Below are 27,709 nucleotides of genomic sequence, written 5' to 3'. Positions count from 1 at the left end.
CTGGTAGAACCTAAACGTACATATGCAGGAGGAAGCTTTTGCAACTCAGCTCGTATCTACGAGATACAAGCATCCATCCACAGAGCATCCAAGGTTTTTCCTTTCTTACTCTTCCTGACCGGGCCTGGCCTTGTTCGTTCGCGGCGGGTTGTGGGTGGACGTTCGTCTATCTTATACATATACACTCTTGCTGCCCGCCGTCCCCTCAGCCTTCTTTCCCCTTCCCCTTCCGCTTCTTTTATATCTACTTCTGCCCGTACAGAAGAAGAGGTGCCAACGTCCTTTGCTCTCCCTCCCACGTCGACCTCCCTTCTGACCTTTTTCTTCTTCTTCCAAATATATTTAACGTCTTCATCTTCTATATTTTTTATTATATATTTTATTCTTTCTTTTTTTTGCCTTTCTTTTCTTTTTTTTTTTGCCCTCGACCTGCTGCTATACAACAGAACCATCATATATAAAAACCTAGATCCAGCAACTGAGTATATATGCAAAGGAAAGGGAAACGGCTTTAATGCGATCAAGATAATCCAAAGATGCCGCCGACCAGCCTTCTACCAGCCTCTGCTGCCGCCTTTGCCCCCAGGGCGTCGCCTACCGTGGTGCTATCAAGAGTGGAACAGTGGATGACCGTCACCCTAAAGCGAGTGAACAAAGTGAAGAGACCGCTGAACAACGTCGGGCAGCATACCAGATGCCTAACAGAGATCCTCTCCCACCAGAACGCCATCTGGAATTTATGTTCGATCATGTTGCCCAAGGCTCCCGAGTCCAAGTTACCCAAGGATGAGAACCCGCTCGTGGATGCTCTCTTCAACTACCAGCTCGCTCACATGGAGGCCTACGTCGTGCATGTCGATATGGTCTCGCAGAACGAAGTCGCATTTAAGCTGACCCCAGAGACTATCGAGACCCTCATCGACCATCATAAGGAAATCTACTCTGTCGACACTGCAAGCAAGACATGGGACTGGCCCGAGAAGGAGATCCAGCTCAAGAAGCTTCAGGAGGAATTCGTCCAGGCTGTCAACCGGTTTGTATACCGGACAAGCGCCTCTGCACTGGAAGGCATGGAGGAAGAAGGCGCCGGAGAGCTGCTCTGTGGTCTGGCAGACGAAGCCAAAGCCGCCATCATGGGACTCTTCGTGCCTCTGCTCCCTCCTCCGCCACGAATTGTCGATGTGGTGCGTTCTACGCCATTAGTTCCTTCTTCCACTGGCCCTGATGATTGGTGGCATCATAGCCCGACCCAGCAATCGCCTTCCCCGGTTGACTCCTGGGATGTTCTGCCTTCCAGCCCAAGCACGACGACAAGTGACTCGCATCCGAACATGTGGCCCAACATCGGCTACAATGACATGTCTCTGTCCTCGCCTCCCGCCTCACACTGCCAGCCCTTCTCGGCGGCCGCCTTCACCACGTCAGAGTTCTACGAGTGCCCGACCACCTTAGCCTCCGCTGTCCCTTACCTCCTGCCCGACATGCTGGTGCAGCATCAGTGTGGTACTGCTGCCGGCATGGACGGTTTCGTCTGGGCTGATAGATACCCTGAATTTGCCCTTCAGTACGGAACAGCCATGTAAAGAAGGGCTACCATATCCAACAAGTAAGAACAGCACGGTACCGGCGGTGACAGTTCAAACTACAAACATACCTATTCCTACGTCTCAACAGGAACCCAGCACCATAAGCATCAACCGCATGACTGACGGCGTTCTCCAATCCTCATTAAGCGGCAGTGGCATTCTCTGGCATTTCATTCTCCATTTTCCCTCATGTCTGGTTTTATTATATGATGCGTTCTTTAGCAAGCGTTTGATTTTTTGTGTTTGATTTATTTTCACGTTCATGTTTTCTGTTGTTTTTTGCATGAAGAACCGGCGGGTCGGCTACCTCATTTTTGTTCATGACATCCCAGGGAGGATTGTTTTTCTTTTGTTCATGTCTCGCATACGATATCATCAAGACTGATATGCCTCGCGGCTGGAAATGTTTTCATTTATTACCCCCCTTTTTTTTGTCGTGGATGCGGAAAAGTGGTGGTCTCTTCTGGACTGGTATATATACCCCAAGCGCTCACTAGAGGCAGTATTGGCGGCTAGACCGACCACGAAGCCTGCGCCCGGGTATCAACCTTCCAGTGGAGTCAACCATCCCTTTCCGTGTCGTTGTCTGGAACTCATTTCGGTACAGGTTGCCGAACAGGCGATCCATTCAGTTGGATTGGTGAGGATGAGGACACACGGCGCCCCATTGACGTGGGAGTCTTTCTCATCTGGTATGGAAAATTCATTACCCCGTCGTTTTTCCTGGCTCCGGCCCCTTTCTAGGACGGGCCGGGATGCTGCTTGCTCTTGGACGGAAGACTGGTATATGTCCACCACTTCTGGGCCCTCGCCTGCCTCATCCTCGTGGCTAACGAGTGCGCGTCGGGAGCTCTGAGTGTCCGCTGCGAACGATCTGCGATTGTTTCCCACCGTCGACCCTTTGCTCCCTTCACTAGCAGTGTGTTTGTTGACTCTGCCGTGCTCTCTCTTCATCAGCTTCTGCATCTTTGGCTTGCCAGAAACGCCGGGGCCGTCTCACTAGGCTCATCCCCTTTGCTCCAGGCTGGCTGTTCACTTCTTGTTCATTTCGGTCATGTTACTTTTGTCCCTGGAGCGGCCTGTGTTTCTTGCATGCTCTCCATTGACTGGAGCTGCAGCAGGAGCCAGGAATCGGATGCTGGTTTTGACTTTTTGTGCTCTCTGCTCTTTCATTTTTCATCGGAGCTGTGCTTCGTCTACTACTTGCGTCTGTCTTCCATTCGCTTGTCGTCAAATTCGCTACTATACTTTCAAAAATACGTAAAAGATAAAAACCCAAAAAAAAAAAATTTAAATTCAATTTTTTTGGATCGTCCAAACTGGTGTCCGCGCTTGTAATTCGTATTGACTCGTCTAAAAAATTTGGGTTCGAACTCGTAGACAACATGTGTTATATGCCCAGCACTGAGCACGAGAACGGCTTGTCTGGTATTATGCCTCCTCGACACCATAAGCGCTGAAAATAGGGATAATCCTGACCAAGCAAGTCAACTCTAAACTGGGCTTTTAAGGGCGTTTTAATCCCCAAGATATGCTCAAACTGAGCGAAGCAGGCCAGATACCGTGGCAAAGATTCAATATCTTATCTCGTATCCCTTGTCATGTTCATAGCTGGTGAAAGTCAATATAAGAGTATGCTTCGTGGGCAAATGTCTCGCTTCACCGCTTCACATGCATTCCCTCACGTAGGTTCAACGGGATCCGTTGAGGCATGTATCAGCATTTTTGACTCCTCGAGCCCGCGGGGCAACGATTTATCGCCAACATCAACCCCCTCCTTTGATCCGTATCATATTCTCGCGTGACGAAAAGTTCAAAAAGGTAGTTGTAGTTGATTATTCACTTGTCTATTGCCATCATGACCATGTTAGCTTCTTGACTTTCTTGACTTTTCAACGGGTAACACCAAGTAGAGACTGGATGGCAACTCACATCGGGCGGATTCCCTGCTCCTCGGACTATCTTCTCAACCATCGAGGCTCGAACTTTTTCCTTTGATTCGCCCATGCCGATGGACATGTATTGGAGAAGCGGTGGATGTCCAATGTAAGATGCGTAGCTGTCACGGATAATGTTGGATGTCCATTCGTACTTGGTTGTATCAGCGTGTCCTGTGCCAATGTAGCGGGCCTGAAGTGCCTCGAGATTTTGAAGGGTACGCAGCTTATCGGCCATGGTGAAAAGCGAAGGCAGAAATAGCAGGTTGGCGTGGTATGGTTGGGAGAATTTTGTTGATGTGCAGAGTTGAAGAGATATGTCACTGAGGTTGAAGCTTCCGTTTAGCTTACGTTGGCCTGCGCAGGGGCCCGGGCGCAAAGGGGTCACGTGAAAATCGTGGTCTATCTATGGATCTACATGAAGCTGGTAATATGAACAGCAACCAAGCGTATGTATTAATAAAGGGGATGTAAGTGACAAGTGGTACATGAATCTATTCTTCGAGAGTCATTGGGTAGTTCCACCGTCCACTCCATCTGCACTTTATGATAGTTCCCGTATACGTCCAGTCTGATATATAGTCTCTAGTTTTCCTGTCACTGACATTTCGTCTTCTCAGCAGCACTGGTTTCTTGTCTTCTCCTGTAGACATAACGAACAACGGAGCAAGAGGCTGATGAGGTGACAAGGCGGATTCGATGGTAGGCGCATATTTCCATGCCTTAAACGTTGGTGGTACGACTTTATCTCTCCAAGCCTGGAATACCTCATCTACTGATGCTTGTTGGGCTTTTATGAATATTTCTCGGTGCCGTTTACTCACGTCGTCAAGCAATCGTGAGTCACCATATGCGGTCCATGAATCCCCATCCTGATTGCTGACTTTCAAGCCGATGCAGCTATCTTCGTCGTGCATAAGCTGGAAGTAATTAGCACGTGTACAGCTAGAGTTATCAAGTGTCTGCGTCTACCTACCTTAGAACAAGCATCTGCAGAGTTCAAAGTACTGCCATGAAGCTGACGGCGGGGAACACGTAGATGACCGGAAGAAAAATGGTCGTGTAGGAAATGGTCTGCAAAGGCATTCATAGCATATGCCACCGCCAGGTCACTGTCCGTACGCAAAGCATATTGGATAGCAGCATTGTGACCAGTATTATACGCTGTCTCTGAATCTGTACCAAAATGGTCGAAGTTGATCAAAGCAAGACCTAAGAAGGATGGTATCCCACTGGGTCGGAATAGAGTTGCGAATCCAAGGCTTTTCCCTAAATCGACTTTCAGTCGATTATGGACTTCCGATGCCGGCTTTCCAGCCTGTATGGCCTTCTTGATTTCCTCCATTTCATCATGAAGTATATCAAGAAGTTTAGGGGCCTCTTCCGGAGCATATTTGGTATCATTTGCCAGTGTATCGAACGCTTTCAGAAACCTATGATGTTGCTCATTTTGGGTAACACCATCACTAATAGGTTGATCTGTCCCGTAAAGATCGCCCACCAGCCCGAGTATTTCACCATACGTCAATGATAGGCCGTTGGGGAGTTTCAGTGGAAGGTTTCTTGCGGGTATTTCAGTATCAACTCCAACCTTCAAGTATACAGCGTTACCTTGCAGGCAATGCTCTGCAAAGATAAATTCTATACGGAGAAGGATATTTAGTTTCCATGAGCGAGATAGACGTATCAGCTAACCTTACTTGTGGAAACTTCCTGGTCATCTCTGTAACCTAGTTTTCTTTCATGATTATACGATGGTTTCTTCCTCCGTTTTAGAACGGCCAACAAGTCTAGACGCATTTGATTCCGCAGGACACAGCAAGACCTTGACTGTTATGTGAGGATAAATCGAGGCTGACCGATGGAATACTCGAAGAATCACTTTTGCGGGTAAATCGTTTATCTAGCAGATAGGAAACAAGCATGTATCCGACACTTTCGAAACGAAGCAGCCCTGTGGGAGCCAAAAATAGGCAAAACACAAGTCCTCCAGTTCTCCATAAATTTGGGAGTCTTCAGTAGCTATATATACTTCGGACTGAACCTGCAACCCATGTAGACTGGCGTCAAGCTTACCGTTTTGGGCCGATATTTGTAACACTCCCGTGATGCTTTTAGCATGACCAGCTGATCCCTTCAGTAACTGACCAGTTAGCCAGCCAACTAAATGGCTCGTTCCCCAGATGTACTCGCCGCTGCAAGAGCTGCTATTATCCACTCGTCTTAGTCGAAAGCCACACGCTGCTAGTTCTTGGAGGATGCTGGCTGCTCAACTCCACGATGTCCGCCTGGGGCCGCTTGGCCGAGATGATGAGTTCCAGGCTCTCATGCTTGCGGCTGACCAGAGATCTATCGAAGAACATTTACTTCTTCTCTTCCATTGAAATGCAGATCTGATACTCCCACCAGACCAGAATCATGCTGCGATGGTTTAGAACCTGACCTCAATAATGGGAGCCTGCACCCACCATCAGCCCTTTTTTTGGTTGGGCTTGGCGGTGGAACGGAATGATCACGTGATATAAAACTCTAACTAAGGCCTCACAAGGACTTTGATCTGGAACTGTGAGGAAATATTTAATGTAAAGAAAAATATGACAAGTATAGCATTGTGAATACCCCGTAACTGGTTGTGGTTTTACATCGTGAAAATTAGCTATTCATGAGTCATAATCCATCACTTGAAAGCCGTGTTGCATCACTGGTCCATGCGCATTTTGAAGCACTTCCACAGCGCAGCAAACCGACTATCCATCGCAATGGCATGAGAGAATGGATTCCACTAAGTGGGATTGTCTTGGTAACTAGTACGTGACAAGCTGATGATTTCATTTGCTTGACAACCAACTTCTTCGTTAGTTATGCCACTAATAGTCTAATTGTGTACTAATCGATTCTCTAGATGAGAACACACCCGAGGAAGCTTTAACTTGTGTTGCTGTTGCGTGAGTATATAATTGCATCTTTCCTTCATATGTTGGAGATAGTATCTCCCAGTATATGTAAAATAATTGCCTAACAACTTCCCATAGAACGGGTGCAAAATGCCTATCTTCATCACAAATTGCGCAATGTAGCGGGCTTGTCTTGCATGACAGCCATGCCGAAATACTTGCCCTTCGTGCTTTTAACCACTGGCTACTCGAAGAATGCAAATCTATCTTAACAGCCCTTGACGAACCAAACCACAAAACTAACAATTTACTGAATTGCTCTGGGTCTGGATTTCTACAATGGAATTTGGATGATAGCAATACCCAGACATCAATACCCTGCCCTCCTTTTCGAATAAAGGAGGATGTTAAGATATGGATGTATTGCTCCTGTGCACCTTGCGGAGATGCTAGTATGGAATTATGCATGGCTGCACAGGAGGATGCTACGCCTTGGGAACCTCCTGTTCCTGAATTAAGAAATGCGGGAAACCCAGATGACCAGCAGCAAGTGTTGCTAAACGGCAGAGCCCATTTTTCCATACTAGGTGCGGTGCGCCGAAAGCCTTCCCGCGCGGACGCAGAGTCGACCCTTAGCAAGTCATGTTCAGACAAACTGGCCTTGAAACAGGTGGCATCTATTCTCTCCTTCCCGACAAGTCTGCTACTTGCACCAACTCCAAATGCATACATATCCAATATCGTTCTGCCAGAGGAGGAACTGAGCCGTATAGGATGTGAAAGGTCATTTGGTAGCGGGGAGTCAGGTCGAATGAGGCCCTTAAACGGACGGATATGGGAAGTTGGGCAGAAAACCAATGAAGAATTTAAATTTCGCCCTTTTAAGATAACTCCACTACCAATGGAAGATTTCGAAAGCATGTGGAAGTACGGAAAACCTACCTGCAAGTCATCGGAACAAAAAGTGAAAACTGGCAATGTATCTGCAGTTTGGACTGCACCTCCGTCGAATTCAACACGGCCACCTTTCACAACCAAGTGGAATGATATCCCTACTTTCTCGGAGCCAGACTGGTACAAGGCGTACTTTAAAACGCCGCCAACAAACCTCAATGAGACTTTGATAAATGGAGTCAAACAGGGCTATCGACTGAATTCGCCTGGGTTTAAAAAGGCCAGTGCATTATCTAGAGCCAGGATGTGGGCTCTCCTGCGCGATATTTTCAAGCTTCTAAACGAGTGCGGTTTGATGCCACAACAGCTCAATGATAACGAAGCCTCATCTTTATCTCAAGTTGTCCTTTCGGCTCCCTCGTATGACTTTTTAAAGTCACAGACAGTCATGAGCGAGTACTTGGAAGCTCGGGCCCAGGTATTGAGGGATGTACGGCTTGTTCTCAAGAATTGGATACGGAACTGTGGGGACGACGCCTGGGATCTCACCGTCCTCGATACCCCGATCAAAGAAAAGCCTCAGAGCTGTAGACTTCAAGAGGAAGCGAGACAATAGATCGTACACCAGGATCATGACCTCTTTCAAATTAAATAGCACTAAATTTATACTAGAATACATATTCGGCTTCTCCCACGACGCCGATGTTGAAAACAAGATGAACAATATTCAGAGGTGCAACGCGCCCCCAATGCTCCGACAAAAAATTATGTCTCATTAAGTGGGCATGTTTAGTAGATTCCTGGAATGATTCTACTCTTAACCCTGGAGGTATACTTGGCCCAGTCTTCACCGTACTTTCTTTTGCATTTGTCTTCATCACGTCGCTCTCTATGGACGAGAAGGATTCCGAAGTAAACAACGTAGAAGTAGGTGATGACCATTCCCCACCCGCGCGACTCTTCTGTCTGAACGGCACGCTTCTCCATCATACCTGTAATAGGGTTCAGAGATTCCACCATAGCAAACCCGGCCATACCAGTCGGGAGGCAGTAAGTCCAAGCCATGATCCAGTCTCCGAGATAGTTAATATGGCGAGCCATACCCCACCATCCAGAGGTCATCAGTCTTGATCCGCTGCGAGTCTCGATGTATTGGATATGTTTGATTCGTGGATCCTCAGGGTTTGTCCTGAATCTATTCTTCTGGTTATTGGCCCCACGGAAAATAGAGTATCCAACACCCTGCGCACCAAGTATCAATGCAACATTGACGGGGCTCAACTGAAGAGGGTACATAGCGAGGTATCTTGTTTGCAGAGAATAGATGAATGGAACCCATACCAAGTCGCCGAAAGACAGCATGAAACCAAACCCATCCAGAATAATGTCGATGGTTGTAAGAATAGCTGGTTCCATGTAGAGTGCATCAAACACATACCAGGCCTGGAAAGCGGTGATGAGAAGTATTGATGAAGTCACGTTGCCGGAATTTATTCTGTATTGGTGTGCAATGTTTGAAAGATTCATGATAACCCATCCAAGGAGTCCAGGGCGCATCTCACAAAATGCCTTTATATCAAGGGTCCTGGAGTTTTCACTAACAAATGGAATGGGGAGTATAATTCTTGGATTGAGCTCGCGCCCAATGAAATAATCGTATATGATGTTGCCGCTTTGTCCTCCAGGAGCCAACTCGCGGTTCATAGGATTATGTTGCCCTGGAGCAGGGACCGTGAAACTCCTCAGGTAAACAAACACAGCCAGTGACACACAGATAATAAGGTTGGCTGTAACCACTTGAAGGTGGTTCTCCCAGAGGAAGGTCCATAGCGGGAATTCAGCGCCATATATCCAGGTTCCCACAGCGCAGCCTAGCAGCATCAGGAGGGCGGAAGAGAAAGCTAATAGGGAGCAAGTTAGCCAATGCGCCACACAGAGAGAGTTGTTGCGGAGATCATACAATTGAATTTATACTTGTGACGGCTTCCACACGCGAGAACTACTCCTTCAGGCTCCCTTCCTGGGAGAAAGACTTGCAGAACCAAACTAAGAAGATAGTATCCCAGAACGTAGAGTGTAGCTTCCGTGCTGTAAAAACCTCTAATTCCATTCTCGGGCCAACCAACCTCAGCCTTGAGTTTTTCTAGGGACAATGAAGACGGGCTTAGAAGGGACGGCGCAGGACATCCTGAGATATCATTGCAAAGGAACGGAAAGACATAGATAAGAACAGGTAAGCCGAGTACTAGAACTGTTGCACCGGGTCTGCAGCCGACCAAAAAGAAAGAGGTTAATAAGTGAGCTTATTTTAAATAAGATAAGACTGGGGAACATACGGGCCGCAGAACTCATATCCATGTTTTTCAGCAGGCTTTTGAGCCGCTTTTGAAGCAGTATTTGACCCATTCGCTTTCCCCATTGCAAATCAATTCTTCAGGCACTATAGGTGGGATATAAGAAAGGAAAATCCGAATAATATAATATAGCCACCAAAAATGAAAACTTTCAGTCGATCCTGTCCTTGATTCGTAAACAGAGGTCCTCAAATATATATTCCATACCCCTTAATGAGCGTCGTAATCATCAAAAGGGGGTCAACTGTTGGTTGTTAGTTGTTGGATGTTGGATGGTTGCAAGTCTGGCTAGAAAAGGAGTTTTTGGGGAAGTCGATCCAGAAAATACATAACTAACCTTGCTTATATAATCCATCTTGATAATGGAAGGTCCCCCAGATCGGAGCGGAGACGGGCGATGGCAAGCAGTTGTTACAGCAATTTCTTCATCATTCTACCCATGAACGTTGAACGGTTCTCACTGCTCATACTCATTTCTATCATCATATGCGCGGGGTTTGGCTGCGCTTTCTTCTTGGCCTCCAGTTTCGAAAGACCACGTTTCCATTGAATCCAGGTGCCTAGGATCGCGGACTTCCAACCACGAATACGTTCTCTCGCGGCGTCGACATCTCCTGAGCTATTGAGCTCTGTCGCGACGACCTGTCATGCATATCAATAGCCTGAACTCGTTATTACAAGTGCTCTTTCTGTCCTCTGTTGCCTGGGGCGCCGCGGAGGAGAAGCCGAAGGCGCCAGAGAAGCCATGCACCATCCACTCGCCTAATACGGGACTCTATTTCGATCTGAATGCGATTTCAGTACAGCTTGATAAGAAGGATGGAAAAAAGTCTCATGCGGACCATCAGAGGGATGAAAGCTGGCATGTGAAGGGACATGATTATGGAGCTAATTTTACGATAAATATCTGCGCTCCTGTGGTAGAAAACTTGACGGATGTCGTTGGAGTCGATGAGAAGAGATGGCAGAATATCAGCGCATACTACGAGATGGATGGGGAGACTTATTCCATCGGGTAAGCCATCTGAAACTGAGCCTGGGGTGTTTGATGCAAAAGCAGGCCTCATGCAATAAAATTGCAATGCTAACGTCCTGACAGGCAACAATCATCTTCCCTCTTATTCCGTGGACGCAAACTTGTATTGAACTATACTGATGGTTCACCGTGCCCTTCTCCATCCCGCGGAAACAAACTATTCAGACGCAAAATCGTAGACGGCGACGACGACGACGACGAGGACAATGACAACAAGGACGGGGGCAAAAAGGGTGATGATGACGAGAAGAAAAAGGGAGATGACAAAAAGAAAGATCCTGAAGACAAGGTCGAAAGGAGGAAGTCGACTCTCATGTCCTTTCTCTGCGACCGAGACCTCGTTACGCCGGCCGCTACGTTCTCATTCGTCGGTAGCCCCGATTCGTGCTCCTATTTCTTCGAGGTCAGAACTGCAGCTGCCTGTGGAGGCGTTGCTGCAAGTACAGACGGCGGCGTTGGTCCCGCTGGTATTTTCGGAATCATGTAGGTCATTCCGGGTTACGATCCCAACTGAATGGGTCAGAGCGTGAGTAACTGATGACAATGCTCCCTTTTGCTCTTTTAGTGCTGGTATAGCCATAGCTGCCTACCTTATTGGTGGATGCGCCTATCAACGAACTGTCATGCACCAGCGAGGGTGGAGGCAGTGTCCGAACTACGGGATGTGGAGTGGTGCCGCCAGTTTTGTCGGGGTATGTATAACCTCCATATTCTCATTGCTCCCCTTCTTGCGTAACCACCAAACGTCGAGATTTCAAAATAATGGTGGCCGGGGATCGTCGCTCACACTACCTACTTCCCGCCTTGATTGATATGTTTTGCTCCATTTTGGTTCCTATTATAGACATTTCTTGGTTCCTTGGTTTTTGGTACTGGATATACCCTCAACCCTGATTGCATATACCATATATATATTGGGACATCCAGGCATGTTAGCGGATAGAATATGCTTGCCTGTGTTTTGTTTTCCTTGCATCTCCTTGTGGTGGCCAATTCTGCATCCTTCAGCTTGTGGCCTACAAACAAGCGACTTTGGATAGCCTCCAATGGCGGGCTCATTGGAACGACCTTTTGCCACCTCCTCCTGGTACGCCTTCTAAACCCATCAACATTTTCCATGTCAAGTACATGCCGCATATCCGTCTACCGACGAGCAAAGCCAGGATTATCCGCTCTTTTCCTTCGTCTTCTCTTTTTTTTTTTTTACCATCATTACGTATATTTTGTTTGTTTTTTCCTCCTTCTCTCTGCCCATCGCTTCGCTTCGCTTTGGCCCGAGAGGGGGAAAAAATAAGCATTTTAGCTCCACATTCTTAAACCTTAATTGCGAAAGTGAAAACCAACTCCACCAAACCTTATCGACGCTCCTAATTATTTATTTGTCTTCTTTATTATTGTGTGATTTATTGAGAGAATGCATGGAAAGCAAGTTAACAGTTATGGAACTAGGATATGTTTATAATCATTTGGTCGTCGATGGCGAACTGTTTTCGCTTCCGCAAGTCTCGGTCGGCTTATTCCCAGCTCGCTAACGGGTCTTCTGGCGGCAGTGTTGGAGGTGGAAGGAATGGGCTGGTAGGAGCCATTGGTGGAAGAGGTAGAAATGCTGCTGGCAGCAATCACAGACAGGGCCAACGGGATGTCGATGAGGAGAACCGCCTGATCGATCAGCTTGATGAAGAATGGGATGATTAGGTGGGATAACGTATTTGTTTTTGTTTTTGTTTTTGTTTTTCTTTGCTGGCCTGTGTGCCGCAAGGCTGTCATTTGTACGAAGAGGATGAAAGGAAATAGAGCACACGATAGGTTCATATATGATGGCTTGTACACTTTTATCATGACCATTTTTGAGTAAGAACAGCCTGTGGCTTAGTTCGCAAGTCGCGGACGAACCGAGGGTCGAGCCAAGTTATGTGTGACAGAGTTCGCCGAGTATTTGAGCAGGTGAAAAGGAACGTTGATGAGTCAACCAGAGATAAAAAAAAAAAAAAAAAAAACCGCAGGCGAGTAAAATGAAACGTGAAGTTGAAAGGGTATAGTAGCAGCAAAATGAAGAATCAATAAATACATGTCAACTCCCGTTCCGTTTTAAGCAGGTCCCTGTCCTTCCGCCCTGGAGTATATACCAAATCGCCTAGCCTCATCCGACATGTAGCAAAAAGAAAAGACAGAAAAAGATGTCATGAGTAGGGGAAGTCGTTCTTTAACAAGCAATACGGAGATATTTTCTTTTTCTCTGGGGTTGGCCGAAAATCTGGGGTGAAATAACCTGTGAGGCGTGAGAGGTTTCGTAAGGGAAGGGTGTGGTGTATATACGTGAACATAGTAATTGCAATAATAATGGTAAGTAAATGGTATCAGCAGGGAGGGAAGGAGTTATGTATGGTGGAGAAAAGTGATATTCACCTGTAGAACAGGTAACACCGCATGAATGTATGCATTTACAGGACGGGAATAGTCGACTATATTCAGCCCACTCTCTCCCGGAGAGTTTCCGGCATACCAGGTACACCCTCAACCATACCTAGACCCATGCCAACCGGTTGCATTATTGTCGGAGAGCCGTAATAGTCGCTTTCACTCATGCTCATGCCGGAGGAAACGACTGGATTTGGAGGCGAATGGGAAGGTCCTGCTGGTATGCCTGCTGGGTCACCTGGCTGGGAAGCGTGGGCGTCAAGGCCGGTTGGGTCAAGGTTGAAAGGCAAGAACCATGCGCTGGACTGTATTAGTTCGCCATTCCAATTCATGGGCGGCTGCATGTCGTAGGACTGGTAATTGTTATTGTTGCCGTTGTTCCAATAAGAGTTACTAATGTTGGGGTCTGGGGCGTGTCCTGGTTGTGGTTGTGGTCCGGCTGGGTGCTGTGATTGGATGGTGGGATTATTGGATGATGGCATGGGAATAGGATGATGGGGTATAGCTTCGACACCCGCATAGGCATCATAAACAAGTTGTCGGTCTAATTGCGGTAGGGGATCAGGATGAGCGTGGAATTTATAGTCGGATACGTAGGAAGAAGGGTCGGCAGGGTACATGTTTGGGTTGTTGTAAGTTGTATAGCTATTGGTAACATGATTTGGCATAGGCTCCTGCTGTGCAGGAATCTGAGAACTGACGGGATGTGTGGAGGGCGGTTGTTGCATTGGCTGTGACCGGGGTGTCTGATGATGCTGTTGCTGCTGCTGCGGCTGCTGCTGTCGCTCTGGGGAGGACAAATTCGTTACCATTCGGGATTGTACCGAATTGCTAGAAGATTGCGATTTAGTATTACCCCTTGATCCAAGCTTTGGCCTTGCCTTCTCTGATGGGGTTGTAGGGCCTGCACGTTTAGCTTCCTTTCTAGGCCCATCAGATGGTGATGTAGGTGACATGCTGGTGAAGAACTCTTCGACACTCTGGAGGTCAGACTGCTGGGACATTACGGCATCGCTACCGCTCTCCTTTTTGACGTCTATGTCCGGATCTTCCCAACGCAGCTTCGATACTCCATGCGGATACTTGTCAAACCAATCTCCGTACTGGAAAATAGGCACATCCTGGTTGTTACCGTCCTTCATGCTTTCAGGGACCGTACGACCGCAAAGAGAGGCTTCTGCGAAATGTCTGTACCTCTCCTTGGAACTCTCGACCATGTAGTGAAACATACCCCAGTAACGCTTCATCTTGTTTAGGTATTTGTATGTGTGCCTAAAGTTCTCCTTGGAAGCAGCTTCTAGCTGTGGGTTCTTCGAGAATATTCCCCAGATGTGCACCGTACTCGCTGCATAAGCACAGTAGCCAGCGAAGGGAACGGTGAGCATATAACCAGATGCCTGATCGATAAGCATGGAAATATGGCTCGCAGCTTCGACTGCCGCTTTGCCGGCCTCGCTTAGGAACTGTTTGGGGATGTCTCTGGGCGGACGACCTCGAGGGGAGAGCGGGATGGCGAATCGGTTGAGAAAGAGAGTATTCTGATGAATGACAATATGCAGGAAAATGAACTGGTTTGCAATCTTCTCTACAGCGTAGTTCTGTAGGTTTTCCCAGTTAAAGACAAGACACTCTGGTAAGGAAGAGGAAAAGTCCTTGAGCAATCGTTTCAGCTGACTGTATCCAGATTCTGGCTCCCATAGTCTGTATGGGTCTTTAGCCTTCCCACCTAGATTAAGGTAGTCAACGATCTTTCCCCAGAGCATGATACCGCGTATGATGTATGCGGATATGCCCATGTTGTTCTTTGGGTTCGAGAGCTGTCCTACACCTTCAGGTACGGGATTGGGTACCGCCCCATCTAGATCTTCGGTCGGGCCCGGTATCTCACGCCAAAAATGGGATTCTTTGATGGGTAGCTGGATCTGTAAAAACTTCTCATTACCGATGGGTGGTCTCTGGCTGCCGGAAGAATTGTAGCGATCCATAAGGATACATGCCCACATGGTACGTCGTCGGATTTCTCTGTCAGTACAACTAAGCTCTGAAGCACTCCCGCCTTGCCCTAGAGGGTCACGGTCAAGTTCCTTGTGCAGCTGAAGGGCATAAGCCATGCGCAAGGCCATTCCGCCAAACGACCAGCTTCGACCGCCATGACAAGCGCCGAATTCGTGAAGGCCAAGGATGAGAAAGACGGTGAGAATGGTGATGTTGGGTTGATCGTGTCGAGCGAGGGCGATGTCTGCAGCGGCGTTGGCCCAGGACTCGCCTCGTAGGAAGGCTGGTTCGGTGTTGTTAACTTGCGGATGCGTAGAGAAGCGGGCGGCGACAGCACAAATGGCAAGCGTAAGGACTGGCGGAACCGCATCGGCCTTGAGCTTGCGCATGAAGCTTGGTTTATGTAGTAGGAGGTAGGACTGGCCGTAAACACAGTCGAAGAACACTTCTGCGAGGTGTTCCTGCAGCTCCATGGAAGGTAAAAACTCGACTCCTTGTGAGAGCAGTTTGTGCTCTGTGTTGACATGCAGAGCGGGCATGTCTGTCCGTATATCCTGCCCTTTTCCCGGAGGCCCAACCTGCTGCTCCGCTTGCCCTGGTTGAGTGTTTGGCATCGCTAAAGTGAGCGGCTTCGTCCACTCGCTGAGCTCTGCGCTGAAGGCCTCCGTCGCGGTCCGCTTCTTGAGGGATGCCCGAGCCGGACGGGAGGCGTGCCCTGGTGGCAGAGGCTTGACGGTCGCCCGTCCGATGGCGACCATGTCGCGCTGTTCATCTTTCGGGATGGCCTTCATGACCCGTTCCTCCATACGTTTGAGACGCTTGTCGAGCATGGCCATGTAGTCTGTTCGCGGGGCCGCCTTTCTGGTGGTGACCTTGTATACACACGGAATCCTCGAGCGATAGCAGTGCTTGCACGCCGGTTTCTCTCCCGAGCAGCGGATCTTCTTTCTGCGGCAGACAATGCAGGCGAGCGGTAGCCGCTTTCTTTCCTTGCCCGCCTTGGTCTTGAGCTCCGTCCACGGCCGCTCCTGTTCTGTATTATCATTTTGTTGTTCGATAAACTGATCATTCTGTTGTTGCTGTTGCTGATGCTGCTGCTGCTGCTGCTGCTGCTGCTGCTGTAGATGCTGCTGTAGATGCTGTGGCTGGTGTCCCGTCTCGTCCATGAGGCACGAGCCCGGGTTGTCGTACAGCGAACGGTAGACGTCCTGCTGGCGCTGTTCTTCTTCGGCTCCGATCCCGGTACTGCTGTCTCCCGCGAAATCGTTGCGGCTGGTGGTGCTGTAACCAGTGTCATTCGTCGTGGTGTCGCTGGTGTTTGCCCTGAAGCCTGAGCCGGACACAGAGCCAGAGGCCATCGAGGAGGCTGCGGGCTCATCCCCGTCGTCCCGCTGCAAGTAGGTCAGATCGAGCCCCGAGGCCATCATGCTGGATCACTGGGGCACCTGGAGCATAGTAGGGCGAGGGAAAGCGTTGGATGTTTTTGGTTGGTTGTCGTGCGAGGCGGGCGTGTAGTTTATATCAACTAGTTAAGTTAGAGATTTGTAGACGACGTTCTGGCGAGAAGAGCAACTAGTAAGTAGTATGTATTATTATCGCGCAAGGGGAGCAGCAGGCTTCCACGCCGCCATGGTCTTCCGTGCGGTTTCTTTTCCGGGTCGCTTCGTCTGCGTCTCTCGACTCTGCTCCGTACGGAGAACTGCTTCTCAGTGTGCTTCCGGCGCTCCAACGCTGGCTGGTGTCCTTGTGCAGTCTGCTCTGCCCTGCGGTCGACTTTTTTGCCTTCCCTGTGGACGAGCAGGAAAGCCAGCAGCGCCAGAGGAGGAACCTTTTTGACTAAGGCAGCGCTATTTGGCTTGGCTTTCGTCTTCTCGTTTCTTTTCTTCTTCCTTCGTCCTTTTTTCCTTTGCGGCCGTCCCTTGCGCGAGAGAGGAGTCGTAGTCGCCGCCGTCGTCGTTATTTAATAATAAAATATAATAATAATGGCTGATGTGCCCTCCTGGCGGTTTGCTTCTTCTCGTTCTCGGGGGGCTCGCCCTGGTTATGGGGCTGATGGTCGATGGTCGATGGTCGATGGTCGATGGGATGGGACGGGACCTTGCGAGCTTCTTCTACGACAGCGCCGTCCCCCAATACGTCCAGCAACTCCGAGATGGCGTCGACACGCGGGTTCGGGAAACGTGGCTAGCATCCAGCGGCCACTCTTAGTTCGACAGGCGTGAAGACTTTGCTCGTTTCTTTTTTGCGCGGTGCGTAGGGGGGTGGGATGGGGAGGAGGGCCCGTCAGGGATGATGCAAGTCCATCTTATATATATGCCCCCATTTTGAGTCTAATATACTTATACCAACGGCGTTGCTTTTTTTTTGCCTTTTCGTTTCTTCTTCTTCTGCTGCTTCTTCAACAACCTTTTTTTTTTTTTTCTTTGGCCTTTCGTCTGGCTTGCCCTGTCTCTGCGTCTCTCTCGTCTAGCCACAGCTTTCCGGGGCCCGCCTTGGCTGCATGTGATTGCAGAAGATATGCGAAGTTTCGATCTTTTCTACAAGGATGCGTTAGTTACAGGGCATACGGGGAAAGCAGCAGCAGCAGCAGCAGCAGCAGTACGAAGCGCGGGAGGAAGAGGACGGGGAGCCTGCAGTGTAGTAAACGACACCAGAGAGATTACTCTGTATATACAGCAACGACAGCGAGGGCCAGCAGACACAGGAACTGGAGAGAGGATATAGCTACCCCTTCGAGAAGCGCAAGACTCACTAAGAAGGCAGCGAGGAGTCCACCAGACAAGCTTCTTCCCACCCAAGGGTCAGCGCTCTTCTTCCTTTTCTTTTTCTGTTTTTCTTGTTTTTTGTTTTTTTTCCTTCCTCTGGCCTGGAGATGCTCCGGCTGAATCAGAGAGAGAGAGTGAGTGATGTATATATCGTGCAGGCGGTTGCTAAAAAGAAAAAGCCCTGTTAGGCGGCTGTGTCCTGGTTCTTCAGCGGCGATAAAACGACCATCTGAAACCTCACTAAGAAGCGGACATAAAACTGCGTCCAAAGGGTGCTATCATATTTGGTGACGCCCCGATTGACTCCGTATAACCCATCCTGATATGCTCAGCTAGCCCGAAACGCTATTCCAGCCTTCGTCTCGGGCCGTATTTCCTAGTAACACCGTAAGGAGCACTCCGTATAGGGCAAAGTCCAGAGAATGCTAGAGGTTCATTTCATGTCTTATGTCGTTCTGGGGATGCTGCCTGGGAGCTCGACGGGTGCTGCTGGCTGTTGGTGGGCGGAGGAGGCTGGCATCTCGCTGGCGGCCAGAGAGCCCTGGAGCTCTCCAAGCTGCTGTCCCTGGCCTCCCATCTCGAATACGGACTGCTTCACAGTCTCGTTATCCGTCGGCATCTCTGCTATTGTCTCTGGGGATGCCATTGTTGACGTTGCTGCTTCTGGCTGTTCTGGCCGCGATGCCGCGAGATACGAGTCGATCTCCCTTCTTCGTCGCCGTCGACGGTAGAGACGAAGGAACCCGAGAGACGCGAGGGCAATAACGGCGAGTCCCACGCCTATCCCGATGCCGGTCTTGCTGCCTACCGTCAGCGTCTGGTCGTCCTCTGCGTCTCTAGCTGCTATCCGCGTCGACGTCGAGACACGAAACTCGTCCGATGAGATGGCCCTCTGTCCGTAGCCATGGTGCGTATCGCCGTCACAGCCTTTGATATCGAACCTGAACCGCCTCGTCCGGCTCAGGATCTGCTCGGGGATCTCGATGTTCACTCTGCTGTGTCCGCGCTGCGATATATCGATGCCAGCTGTGTGTTACGCGCAGCAACGGCCGTCGGTTAGCAGTCTCGACCTCGACCTCGACCTCGACCTCGTAGCCGGCCATTGATTGTGTATATTAGATAGCAAGCACTCACCGGAGAGCAGCTCACTGTAGCGCTCGTCGACGGCCACCAGCCAGAGACAGTGACTATTATTGCTGCTGCTGCTGCTGGCGAGACAGCGGCCGGCGTACTCTGCCTCCCATCCGCCGTAGTCCAGCGTGGCCTCGCTCTCGTTGCTGTAGCTCGTCTCTGGCAGCCGCCAGCGCGTCCGACAGTAGTCGCTGTACACTCTCATCTCGGTAGACCTAGGCAGCTAGCTATATACACCGAAGCTGCCGTAGCCATCAGAGGACACCGAGAAAGGGGCTGGTTGGATGGCACATATATATATACTGTATATAACCATGTTGGCTACTCTGTCTACAAGGGGCCCTTGAAGCCCGCGAGCGAATCCCAGGACAATCCTAGATGTTGGATGCCCGTCGTCCTTGCTCTTTGCTTCGTCTCGTCTCTTCTCTTCTCTTCTATTCTCTCCTCTTCGTCCTCGTCTACTCCGTCTTCCAGGGGTCTAGTTATCTAAAAGGGCGCCACAGCCGGGCGGTTAGTTTAGTAAGAAAAAGATGCATCAAACGCGCCATCAACAGCGGCCGGCGTCTCGCCAACGACATCCAGCGCCTTTCCCAGCGCATCGTCAGGAACCGAGAGACACCGCCAGCAGAGCAAGGCCAGGAGACGCAGAAGAACCGGAGAGACCATGATGGCGATGCCCTACGTCAGACGCAGGCCGGTCGTGCTGCTGCTCGCGCTGGCCGTCGCCTTCTTCCTGGTCAGAAACTTCCGCCAGCCATCGAGCAGCAGCGGCGGCGTCACCAGCAGCGCTTCGTGGCCGCCGCCGCCGCAAGGCACCACCACGCCGGCCGACGGGGCCTTCTCCTGGGCTCATGTACCCCAGAAATATGCAGTCCGGTCCATGATCAAGATGCCTCGTGGCGATCCCAGCAGCATTCCGCTGATTCAGCACCGTTTCTCAGGCAAGGAGGACGAGGATGCGCGCCGTCTGCGGCTCAGCCGGCTCGAGGCTGTCAAGGGCAACTTTTCCCATGCATGGAACGGCTACAAGGCTCATGCATGGATGGCAGACGAGGTCGCGCCGTTGTCCGGCCTGGCAGTGAACCCCTTTGGCGGTTGGGCGGCCTCCATGGTCGACGGGCTAGGTAAATGGGTCCCCCTTCCCCTCCCCCTTTTTATTATTACTATCATACATGTCCGACTTGATATCTAACTCGGGGATAGATACGCTATGGATAATGGGCCTGTACGACGAGTTCGCAGAAGCAGTCAAGGCCATTGATGACATTGACTTCAACAACTGCACCGTGGAAGAAGTCAATGTCTTCGAGACCACCATCCGCTACCTGGGTGGCCTGCTGGGCGCCTACGACGTAAGCGGGCAAAAGTACCCTTCTCTGCTGCGCAAGGCAGTCGAGATAGGCCAGATGCTCTACGTGGCCTTCGACACGCCCAATCGCATGCCCATTGCCCACTGGGACTTCAAGAAGGCTGCTGCCGGCGCCAGGCCCAAGGCCGCCGACCAGATGATCGTTGCCGAGATTGGCTCTCTCACCATGGAGTTTACCCGCCTTACCCAGCTTACTGGTGATCCAAAGTACTTTGACGCGGTGCAGCGGATCATGAACGCCATGGAAAAGCAGCAGAGCAAGACCAAGCTTCCCGGTATGTGGCCGTTCATGATTGACGCCGAGGCCATGAATTTCCGTTCCTCGAATCGATTCACTATCGGCGGCATGGCTGATTCCCTGTACGAGTATCTCCCAAAGGTGCGTTTTAACATGGCAGATCTTTTGATCGGCCGGCCCTATATATTTATTATATAAGGTATACAAGGTTGCTAACAATAGTAGCAATATATCCTGCTTGGTGGGGCTTCACAACAATATAAGAAGCTCTACAAGGGTGCCTTTGCCGCCATGGACCGAAACATCTTCTTCCGCCCCATGACAAAGCATGGTGAAGACATTCTCTTCCCCGGCGATGTCACGGTCAGTCAAAGGGTACCGTTGTCCGAACTTCGCCCGGAGCCCACCGCTCAGCATCTGAGTTGCTTCGCGGGCGGGATGGTTGGCCTGGCAGCCAAGGCCTTTCAAAGCAACGATGACATGGACACGGCAAGGAAGCTGGTCGAGGGTTGTCTCTGGGCCTACGAAAAGAGCAGCATGGGCATCATGCCTGAGATCATGGTCACAGTCAGGTGCCAGGACCGCAACGACTGTCCCTGGAACGAAGAAATATGGAAAAAGGCCGTTGAAGATACCTACTACACCGAAGGTACCGATTTTTATGAGTATGTTGCAGAGCAAGGATTAATGCCTGGGTTTGTCCGCATCCCAGACAGGCGTTACATTCTCAGGTAAGCTCCGAGATATTTGCAGTCTTTTCCAACATATAGTTAACATAACTAACCTTGGTATTACACAAGGCCTGAGGCAATTGAATCCATATTCATCCTCTATCGCCTAACAGGAGACTCCTCCCTGCTCGACAGAGCATGGAGGATGTTCGACACCATCGTCAAACACACAGTCACCGATATCGCTCACGCGGCGCTGGATGACTGCACCATCCCCAAACCAACCAAATCAGACCGCATGGAGTCCTTCTGGTTTGCCGAAACGCTCAAGTACTTCTACCTTATCTTCTCTGAGCCAGACGTCGTCAGTCTTGACGAGTACGTGCTCAATACAGAGGCCCATCCATTCCGATACCGCTAAGCTTTTTAAGCTCTAACGCTGCGCCTCAATGTCACGATTGCTAGTCTCCCCGAGCCGACTCGGTCGTCGATTAGTGGGAGATCCCCTGGCGGTGGATTCAAGTCGGCTTCCCAACTAACTAGTTACTAACTCCATGCAACCAACCTGCTATCGTGGGTCCGTCTGCAGCTACTAGTCCGGTGTCCTGCCCTATTTCCCCCAGTCATATCGCGCCAAAGCCAGCAGTTTCACCATGCAAAGAATATTCGCTGGACTTTCAAGGATACGCCCTCCCCGTCTCCCCCCCTGATTCAGCTGTTCCCTCAACGGTATTACATATAGCACAAGCATAAGTAAGGCCCAGGTGAAGATCCTCATTCAACGGTCAGCCGAATGAGGAAACCCGAAATACACTTGCTTAGTAGCAGACGAACCGTGGTTCAGGCTAGTTACCGAGCACGCCTTTTCAGCTAACACAACCACTACTCCATAATTGACGTGCTGCTAGTTATGGAGCCCATCACTCTGGAACCCCGGGGAATGTTTTGGTCCAGGGGGGATAGAGTTTCCGCAAAACACAACAGCTCAGGCACCGCTAGAAAGACTGGTTGCTGTGGAGAGGAAGCCCATGGTCAAAACGAGCGGCCGATGCTCCAACTCTTGCCCCATCGGGACAGGGAACTCCGTTGTCGTCAAACTCCCTTTTAACACAACCCTTCCTTGTCTACAAACGCATACTATAGCCGACTTTGCCTTCTTGTCTTCTGTTCCCCCTCCCTTCCACTTTCCCGCCCGATGATACCCAAGAAAGAGGCCAAGCGAGATTAGTTCGTGAACAAAACTTGAAGAAAAACTGTACATATATTCGCATTTTAGACGTACATACCACATATCCCCAAATACCTGGGTGGCTAGATAAAATTACGATTTACATTATTCTGATTCAGGGTCTGCGCCTCTGCGCCAATATAAAACATATCCTCAACTAGCTATCCAACCAGCATGTCCGCTCTCCCCCCGACGAACTCGCCAGCGAACTCTCCAGGCCTGTGGGGAAAAATTAACTAACGACTGCCTCATGCATTATTATTTAGAACAATAATATCTCGCATCTCCATGTCTATCCCTATCTCTACCTCCAGCTTCAGGGGCTCGAACGCCATCCAAGCTCACACGCGGAAGAACTCCGACCCAGATATAGACTTCCCAAGTCCCAGTTTTTTCCCTTTCCCGTCTTTTCCTCCACAGTCAAGCCAATTTATACTAACATCGTAGCACAAGCAGGCCCATGGGCTCAAAAGAAAAAAAAAAAAAAAAAAGGATAATAACATCTGCTTATCAAAAAGTTCTCCGTTTGTTGCCCGTTTTCGGATCGCCCTGAAGCCACCAAAGTCTCAATATCAATCAGTTCAGGCACTCCAAGCGTAGGGCTGAGCCTCGATGCATCCAACGAAAAGTCTGCTGCTCCCCTGGTGTTACCTTCACCCAGACGCCACCGTCGTCATGTCCAAACTAAAGTGGTTGAAAACGTAACCTCGGGTGCTTGGTTTGTGGCGAGTGACGATTTTATTTATTGGACGCGGAAGATCAGTTCACCGTATATTCAAGGCGTGGGAAATGGCGGTGCTGAGGTCTGTTCGACCGCTATCAGCTAGTTCATGGCTGTTCTATTGCAGCTTGCCGCCACATATCAGATCGATGCTTCGTTCAATCAGATTGACTTATGGAGTGCTATCATGCATGTGCATGAGCACCTACGGAGTAGACAAGTTGTAGTTCATGGTAGTTGTGAGACTGGAGAAACGAGGAAACGAAAACGAGCCATCTGGCCAGAGCATCAAGAGTAACAGAGCTGGATCGAGACTCCATCCACATGTCAGTCCCATCGCTCTGGAGACGGGAGAGCAGGGATGAGGGAGGCATAACTGCTGTACGAGGAGGGGAAGCAAGTCAACATCGTCAAAACTCCTTCCCATGAGGCAGAAGAAAACAAAGATCTCGGAAAGAAACGCCCTTCGAGAGCAGATCATTCGACGAATCGACTGTTTCATGGCCTGTCAGGGGCCCCGCGAGAAGCCCGATCTACAGGATAAAGAGCCCGATGTTATGGAGATATACTCCCCGTCGAGGCTCAGGGGTGCGTGATCAGATCATCATCCTACGCTCACTTACGAGGTTGGATGGATCAAAGCAAGCGATTTGGGAGCGAACAAGAGAGTCGGGAATCTTCCTTCAACCACGGTAGAGAAGCCCACTTCCCGGGCTATCACCCAATCAATCAATTATGGACACTACTAAAAAGGATATACAAAAGCAAAACGGGGCATGTGGAATCAAGAAGGGAAAGGAGAAACGCTATGGATGATAAAATAACGTTAAAAACGACACCGGAGAGCTTCGATCTCACGCCAGATTTGGCGCAGGCAGCGGTGCTTGAAGCGGTAAGTTCCGCGAAGAGCTTCCTACGTAGACGATTTTCGGGTGCTCGGTCATGACCCAGTCTTGACTCGCCGGGTCCCAGTTGGAAACATCTCGTCGGGTGATGGTGGTTCTCCACCGGAAACGCTGGTGCGGAGCTAATCGGATACGATCGAATCCACGAAGAACAACCTTCGCATTCCGATCGCCACCAAGGGAGATATACTATGAGAGCTTTGTATTAGTTGTGATGATACCTTATGAGAGAGATAGGGGGGAAGAAAAGAAAGGTTACGTACCAGCTGTGGGACTTCCTCGCCTACTCTGTCCCCATCATTGGTGATGACAGCTGAGACCTCATACAAATCTTCAAACAGACCGGGGTTTCCGCCAGGAACACCACTGGCGGGGAGAACAGGCTGTGCATCGCCGTTGTTTGCATTCGGAGGCACATAGTCCTCGAGGGGCATTCCGTAATTTTTGTCTCCGGACGCCTCCTTGGGATCAGTCGACGTGAGCCAGGGGTATACGTATTTTGTTACCCCCTTGAAGCCACCAGGGAACAGGTAGTCGGCATATTTGGTCGAGGAGTGGCCCAGTCGTGGTGCTGGTTTGGTCATGCCGGTGGCAGGCACATACCTATTGGCACGCATCGGCTTTACTCTCAGGTCTGAGTAGGAGAAAGTGGTATAGCTCAACCCGTATCCAAACTCGTAGACAGGAGTGATATTCTTCTGGTCGAAGTGCCTGTACTCAAACATGATACCCTCGGAGAATAGATGCTGCGGTGCGCCCTTTCCGTTGTTTGGCTCCCGCAAGATTGTGGTACCATAGTCTTCGGCGGTCCTGGCCCAGGTAAATGGCGATTTACCACCGGGATTCTCTTTGCCGTACAGGATATCAACCAGAGCATTTCCACTTTCCTGACCGGGGAGACCTGCCCATAGAATAGCAGTGATATTTGGATTATCGTGCCACTGGCCAGCCAGGATTGGACCACTAGAATGGATGACAAGTACGGTGTTATTGCAGACAGATGTCACCTGCTTGACCATCTCATCGCCTCCCTTCCAAGTAGTCAGGTTCTTCCGGTCACCTTCATTGCCGTCAACGGAAATATACCCTTCACCGGAGTCCGAGTTAATGAAAACAAGGGCAACATCTGCCTGACCAGCCACTGACTGAATGTTTTTGAAGTCACCATTTTGGAGAACAGACATGACATTTCCAACGCCCTTGCTCACGATTTCACGCTGGATAGCGTCGTCTGGGGTCACAAGATAAGGGAAGTTTGTCGTTCCACTACCCCATCCCATTGCAAGGGTTCCATTATCACATCCACGGTCAGGGCAGCTGTTTGGCCCGTTAATATTGGGGCCTGCATCTTCTCCAATGATGGCTGTGAACTGCTCCGTTCCAGTGAGAGGTAAGACACCTTCGTTCTTCAGGAGAACAGTACTATCCCTGGCCACACGACGGGCTATCTGTGCATGATGGTCACGAACATTCACCCTCTGATTGACTACTCCGTATCCTTCTTTCACGAGTGCATGCTGGTAGCCCTCGATATCGGTGGTCCATGAGTTGAAGTTGATGGGGACTTGAACTTGGTCACGGCCAACTTTGTAGTAGGCAGCCATGATGCGGACGGCCATGTCGTCGACTCTCCATTCAGGAATGGTTCCATTGGCAACGGCGATGGTGAGGTTGGCACCCCAATAGGAGACACCCGTGCCGAACAAAGTGTCACCGGGCATAGACATGTCCAATCCAGCAAACGCAGAACCAACACCGCTGTGGTGTGCTTGCCAGTCTGACATGATGAAACCACGGAATCCAAGCTCGCCCTTGAGCAACTTGTTCTGCGTGTAACTGTTTCCACAGCCATAGCTGTTGTTGATCTGGTTGTAGGAGCACATGATTGAACCTACTCCAGCTTTGACAGCATCAGCAAAGGGCCTGCGACATCGTTCGTTAGCAATGCATACCATCAGAAAGTCATCGTCTCAGATCGAGAGCTTACCATAGGTATATCTCATGCATTGTCACGTCGTCAACGTTAGAGCTTATACTCTCAGCAATGTCGAATCCATACCCTTGAGCTTCGGCAGCAATCCGGAATCGCTCTTGTTCATTGGCGATAAAGTGCTTTGCACATGCAATCACGCCCGATTTCTGCATACCCTTGATCGTCTCTGCAACGAGCTTACCAGCCAGGACTGGATCAGGCCCAAGGCCTTCCCAATTTCGTCCTCCTTCTGGTGCGCGCCCTATAGGGCCGATTGCAGGCCCAAGTATCACGTCCGCGCCCTTACCACGAAACTCCTCTCCCATGGCTTTCCCTCGAAGGTAAGCTAGTTTTCTGCTCCATGTGGCAGCAACGTTGATTCCGGCAGGGAACGCAGTAACGTAGTCACCTACATAAGGTAGATAGAAGTTAGTATTGCAAGTTAGGTAAGGAAAATGTACATTCGAGCTTCCATACCAAATCGGATACCCAGAGGGCCATCCTGCATACACAGGGAACGGAAACCAAGACGCGGAATCGAGCCGACTTGACCAACGCAAGATTCTTGCATCCATCTAGTTATCAAGCCATTAGCTGTTTGTTTCGTCTTGCATCCCTTTTCACCACTAACTATCCCCAGACATACCCAACACCGGTTGTCAAGTTGACCTTCTCGTCCAGCGTGAGCTGCGAGACGAAGGAGACAGCCTTTTGATAGGCAGCTTCCCACTCTCCCTCTCCTTTAGTCCATGGTGACGGATAGTATGGCGGTGATTCCCAGCTCTGCTAAAGTAACGCATCTCCAGTCAGCATCGGCTATCGCACATTACCACAGTTCTCGCGAGTCGTTGGCCCTTCCGTACCTCTGTAGCAGCTGTGCCAGAAGCGATGGCCAGAGCCACTAAGGGGCACCAGCGGAACAACATCGCGAGCTGAGTTACTCCGTGCCCGTAGTTAAGCAACCTCAGCTATAGGGGCCAAGACCTACTGGCCTCTGTCGACTTTCTCGCAGATGGGTACGGGGTAGAAATATGACGTTGTCACTCACTTCGACAGCAACGAAGAGAAGAAGAAGACATCCCCGGGAATGCGAAGACCTGGAGTGATATCAATATATACGGGGTAGCTTTCCTTTATTTAATCTATCGACTTAAACCGTTCATTTCGCAACAAACTAACGATCCAGCTCCTCGCAAACAGCAAATAAACCAGCAACGCCCGAGGGACGCCACGGTGGGGAAGAGCGATGCCGGCATGCCATGTTCCCAGCAACAACCTGCTTCTCCCCCCCTATTTTACTCCATGGACAAGCCCTCCCCTTGCCGCCTGGGCGACATGGCCAGTACATCACCAGATATGCGAGCGCCCGCTGGAGAACAAGTCACTTTTTGTCCACTCTGCCGCAAGCCCCAATCTCCGCTGATCTGCACTGTTCCACCTCGGCCATATGCTAGCTCGTAATATATGACGAAGAGCTTGCTTTCTGGCCTGCTTCCAGCCAGGCCAGGCCCCTTTGGATGCAGTCATATATATTAATTGCTGGCATCGCAGGATCAAGCTGCAAGGCGTGCACAGTCCTACTATCCCGGTCAATG

General features: G+C 50.1%; 11 protein-coding genes across 11 annotated transcripts; 4 read left to right on the top strand and 7 right to left on the bottom strand.

Moving 5' to 3' along the window:
* On the top strand, positions 1 to 1,583 carry TRV_01217 (uncharacterized protein; the record flags this gene model as incomplete). Its single annotated transcript, XM_003024602.1, has 2 exons — positions 1 to 482; positions 551 to 1,583. The coding sequence occupies 2 exons, from the start codon at positions 1 to 3 to the stop codon at positions 1,581 to 1,583; spliced, it is 1,515 nt and encodes a 504-aa protein (XP_003024648.1).
* Positions 1,584 to 3,425: 1,842 nt separating this feature from the next.
* TRV_01216 (uncharacterized protein) lies at positions 3,426 to 5,323 on the bottom strand (the record flags this gene model as incomplete). The annotated part of the gene is made up of 4 exons (XM_003024601.1): positions 3,426 to 3,929; positions 4,129 to 4,443; positions 4,500 to 5,164; positions 5,224 to 5,323. 4 exons carry the CDS (start codon positions 5,321 to 5,323, stop codon positions 3,426 to 3,428), a joined length of 1,584 nt encoding a protein of 527 aa, XP_003024647.1.
* Positions 5,324 to 6,185: 862 nt separating this feature from the next.
* On the top strand, positions 6,186 to 7,927 carry TRV_01215 (tRNA-specific adenosine deaminase, putative; the record flags this gene model as incomplete). Its single annotated transcript, XM_003024600.1, has 3 exons — positions 6,186 to 6,330; positions 6,426 to 6,468; positions 6,601 to 7,927. The coding sequence occupies 3 exons, from the start codon at positions 6,186 to 6,188 to the stop codon at positions 7,925 to 7,927; spliced, it is 1,515 nt and encodes a 504-aa protein (XP_003024646.1).
* Positions 7,928 to 8,100: 173 nt separating this feature from the next.
* On the bottom strand, positions 8,101 to 9,192 carry TRV_01214 (uncharacterized protein; the record flags this gene model as incomplete). The annotated part of the gene is made up of 1 exon (XM_003024599.1): positions 8,101 to 9,192. One exon carries the CDS (start codon positions 9,190 to 9,192, stop codon positions 8,101 to 8,103), a length of 1,092 nt encoding a protein of 363 aa, XP_003024645.1.
* A 1,120-nt stretch (positions 9,193 to 10,312) lies between these two features.
* On the top strand, positions 10,313 to 11,188 carry TRV_01213 (vacuolar sorting receptor (Mrl1), putative; the record flags this gene model as incomplete). The annotated part of the gene is made up of 2 exons (XM_003024598.1): positions 10,313 to 10,680; positions 10,765 to 11,188. 2 exons carry the CDS (start codon positions 10,313 to 10,315, stop codon positions 11,186 to 11,188), a joined length of 792 nt encoding a protein of 263 aa, XP_003024644.1.
* A 950-nt stretch (positions 11,189 to 12,138) lies between these two features.
* Positions 12,139 to 12,546, bottom strand: TRV_01212 (uncharacterized protein; the record flags this gene model as incomplete). Its single annotated transcript, XM_003024597.1, has 1 exon — positions 12,139 to 12,546. The coding sequence occupies one exon, from the start codon at positions 12,544 to 12,546 to the stop codon at positions 12,139 to 12,141; it is 408 nt and encodes a 135-aa protein (XP_003024643.1).
* Positions 12,547 to 13,169: 623 nt separating this feature from the next.
* Positions 13,170 to 16,541, bottom strand: TRV_01211 (fungal specific transcription factor, putative; the record flags this gene model as incomplete). The annotated part of the gene is made up of 1 exon (XM_003024596.1): positions 13,170 to 16,541. The coding sequence occupies one exon, from the start codon at positions 16,539 to 16,541 to the stop codon at positions 13,170 to 13,172; it is 3,372 nt and encodes a 1,123-aa protein (XP_003024642.1).
* An 856-nt stretch (positions 16,542 to 17,397) lies between these two features.
* On the bottom strand, positions 17,398 to 18,197 carry TRV_01210 (uncharacterized protein; the record flags this gene model as incomplete). Its single annotated transcript, XM_003024595.1, has 4 exons — positions 17,398 to 17,580; positions 17,682 to 17,744; positions 17,789 to 18,044; positions 18,121 to 18,197. 4 exons carry the CDS (start codon positions 18,195 to 18,197, stop codon positions 17,398 to 17,400), a joined length of 579 nt encoding a protein of 192 aa, XP_003024641.1.
* A 127-nt stretch (positions 18,198 to 18,324) lies between these two features.
* Positions 18,325 to 19,215, bottom strand: TRV_01209 (uncharacterized protein; the record flags this gene model as incomplete). Its single annotated transcript, XM_003024594.1, has 2 exons — positions 18,325 to 18,905; positions 19,014 to 19,215. 2 exons carry the CDS (start codon positions 19,213 to 19,215, stop codon positions 18,325 to 18,327), a joined length of 783 nt encoding a protein of 260 aa, XP_003024640.1.
* A 173-nt stretch (positions 19,216 to 19,388) lies between these two features.
* Positions 19,389 to 21,709, top strand: TRV_01208 (uncharacterized protein; the record flags this gene model as incomplete). Its single annotated transcript, XM_003024593.1, is given in 5 exon segments — positions 19,389 to 19,863; positions 19,883 to 20,134; positions 20,214 to 20,758; positions 20,843 to 21,348; positions 21,418 to 21,709. The coding sequence occupies 5 exon segments, from the start codon at positions 19,389 to 19,391 to the stop codon at positions 21,707 to 21,709; spliced, it is 2,070 nt and encodes a 689-aa protein (XP_003024639.1).
* A 2,382-nt stretch (positions 21,710 to 24,091) lies between these two features.
* On the bottom strand, positions 24,092 to 27,040 carry TRV_01207 (beta-glucosidase, putative; the record flags this gene model as incomplete). Its single annotated transcript, XM_003024592.1, has 6 exons — positions 24,092 to 24,331; positions 24,406 to 26,065; positions 26,130 to 26,523; positions 26,592 to 26,740; positions 26,761 to 26,900; positions 26,978 to 27,040. The coding sequence occupies 6 exons, from the start codon at positions 27,038 to 27,040 to the stop codon at positions 24,092 to 24,094; spliced, it is 2,646 nt and encodes an 881-aa protein (XP_003024638.1).
* Between the last annotated feature and the right edge of the window lie 669 nt (positions 27,041 to 27,709).

The sequence above is a fragment of the Trichophyton verrucosum genome (genome assembly GCF_000151505.1).
Source record: "Trichophyton verrucosum HKI 0517 chromosome Unknown contig00101_1.f1.exp, whole genome shotgun sequence".
Lineage (NCBI taxonomy): Eukaryota > Fungi > Ascomycota > Eurotiomycetes > Onygenales > Arthrodermataceae > Trichophyton > Trichophyton verrucosum.
Note: the sequence above shows the minus strand (reverse complement) of the source record. Positions and strands in the feature narration are given on the sequence as shown.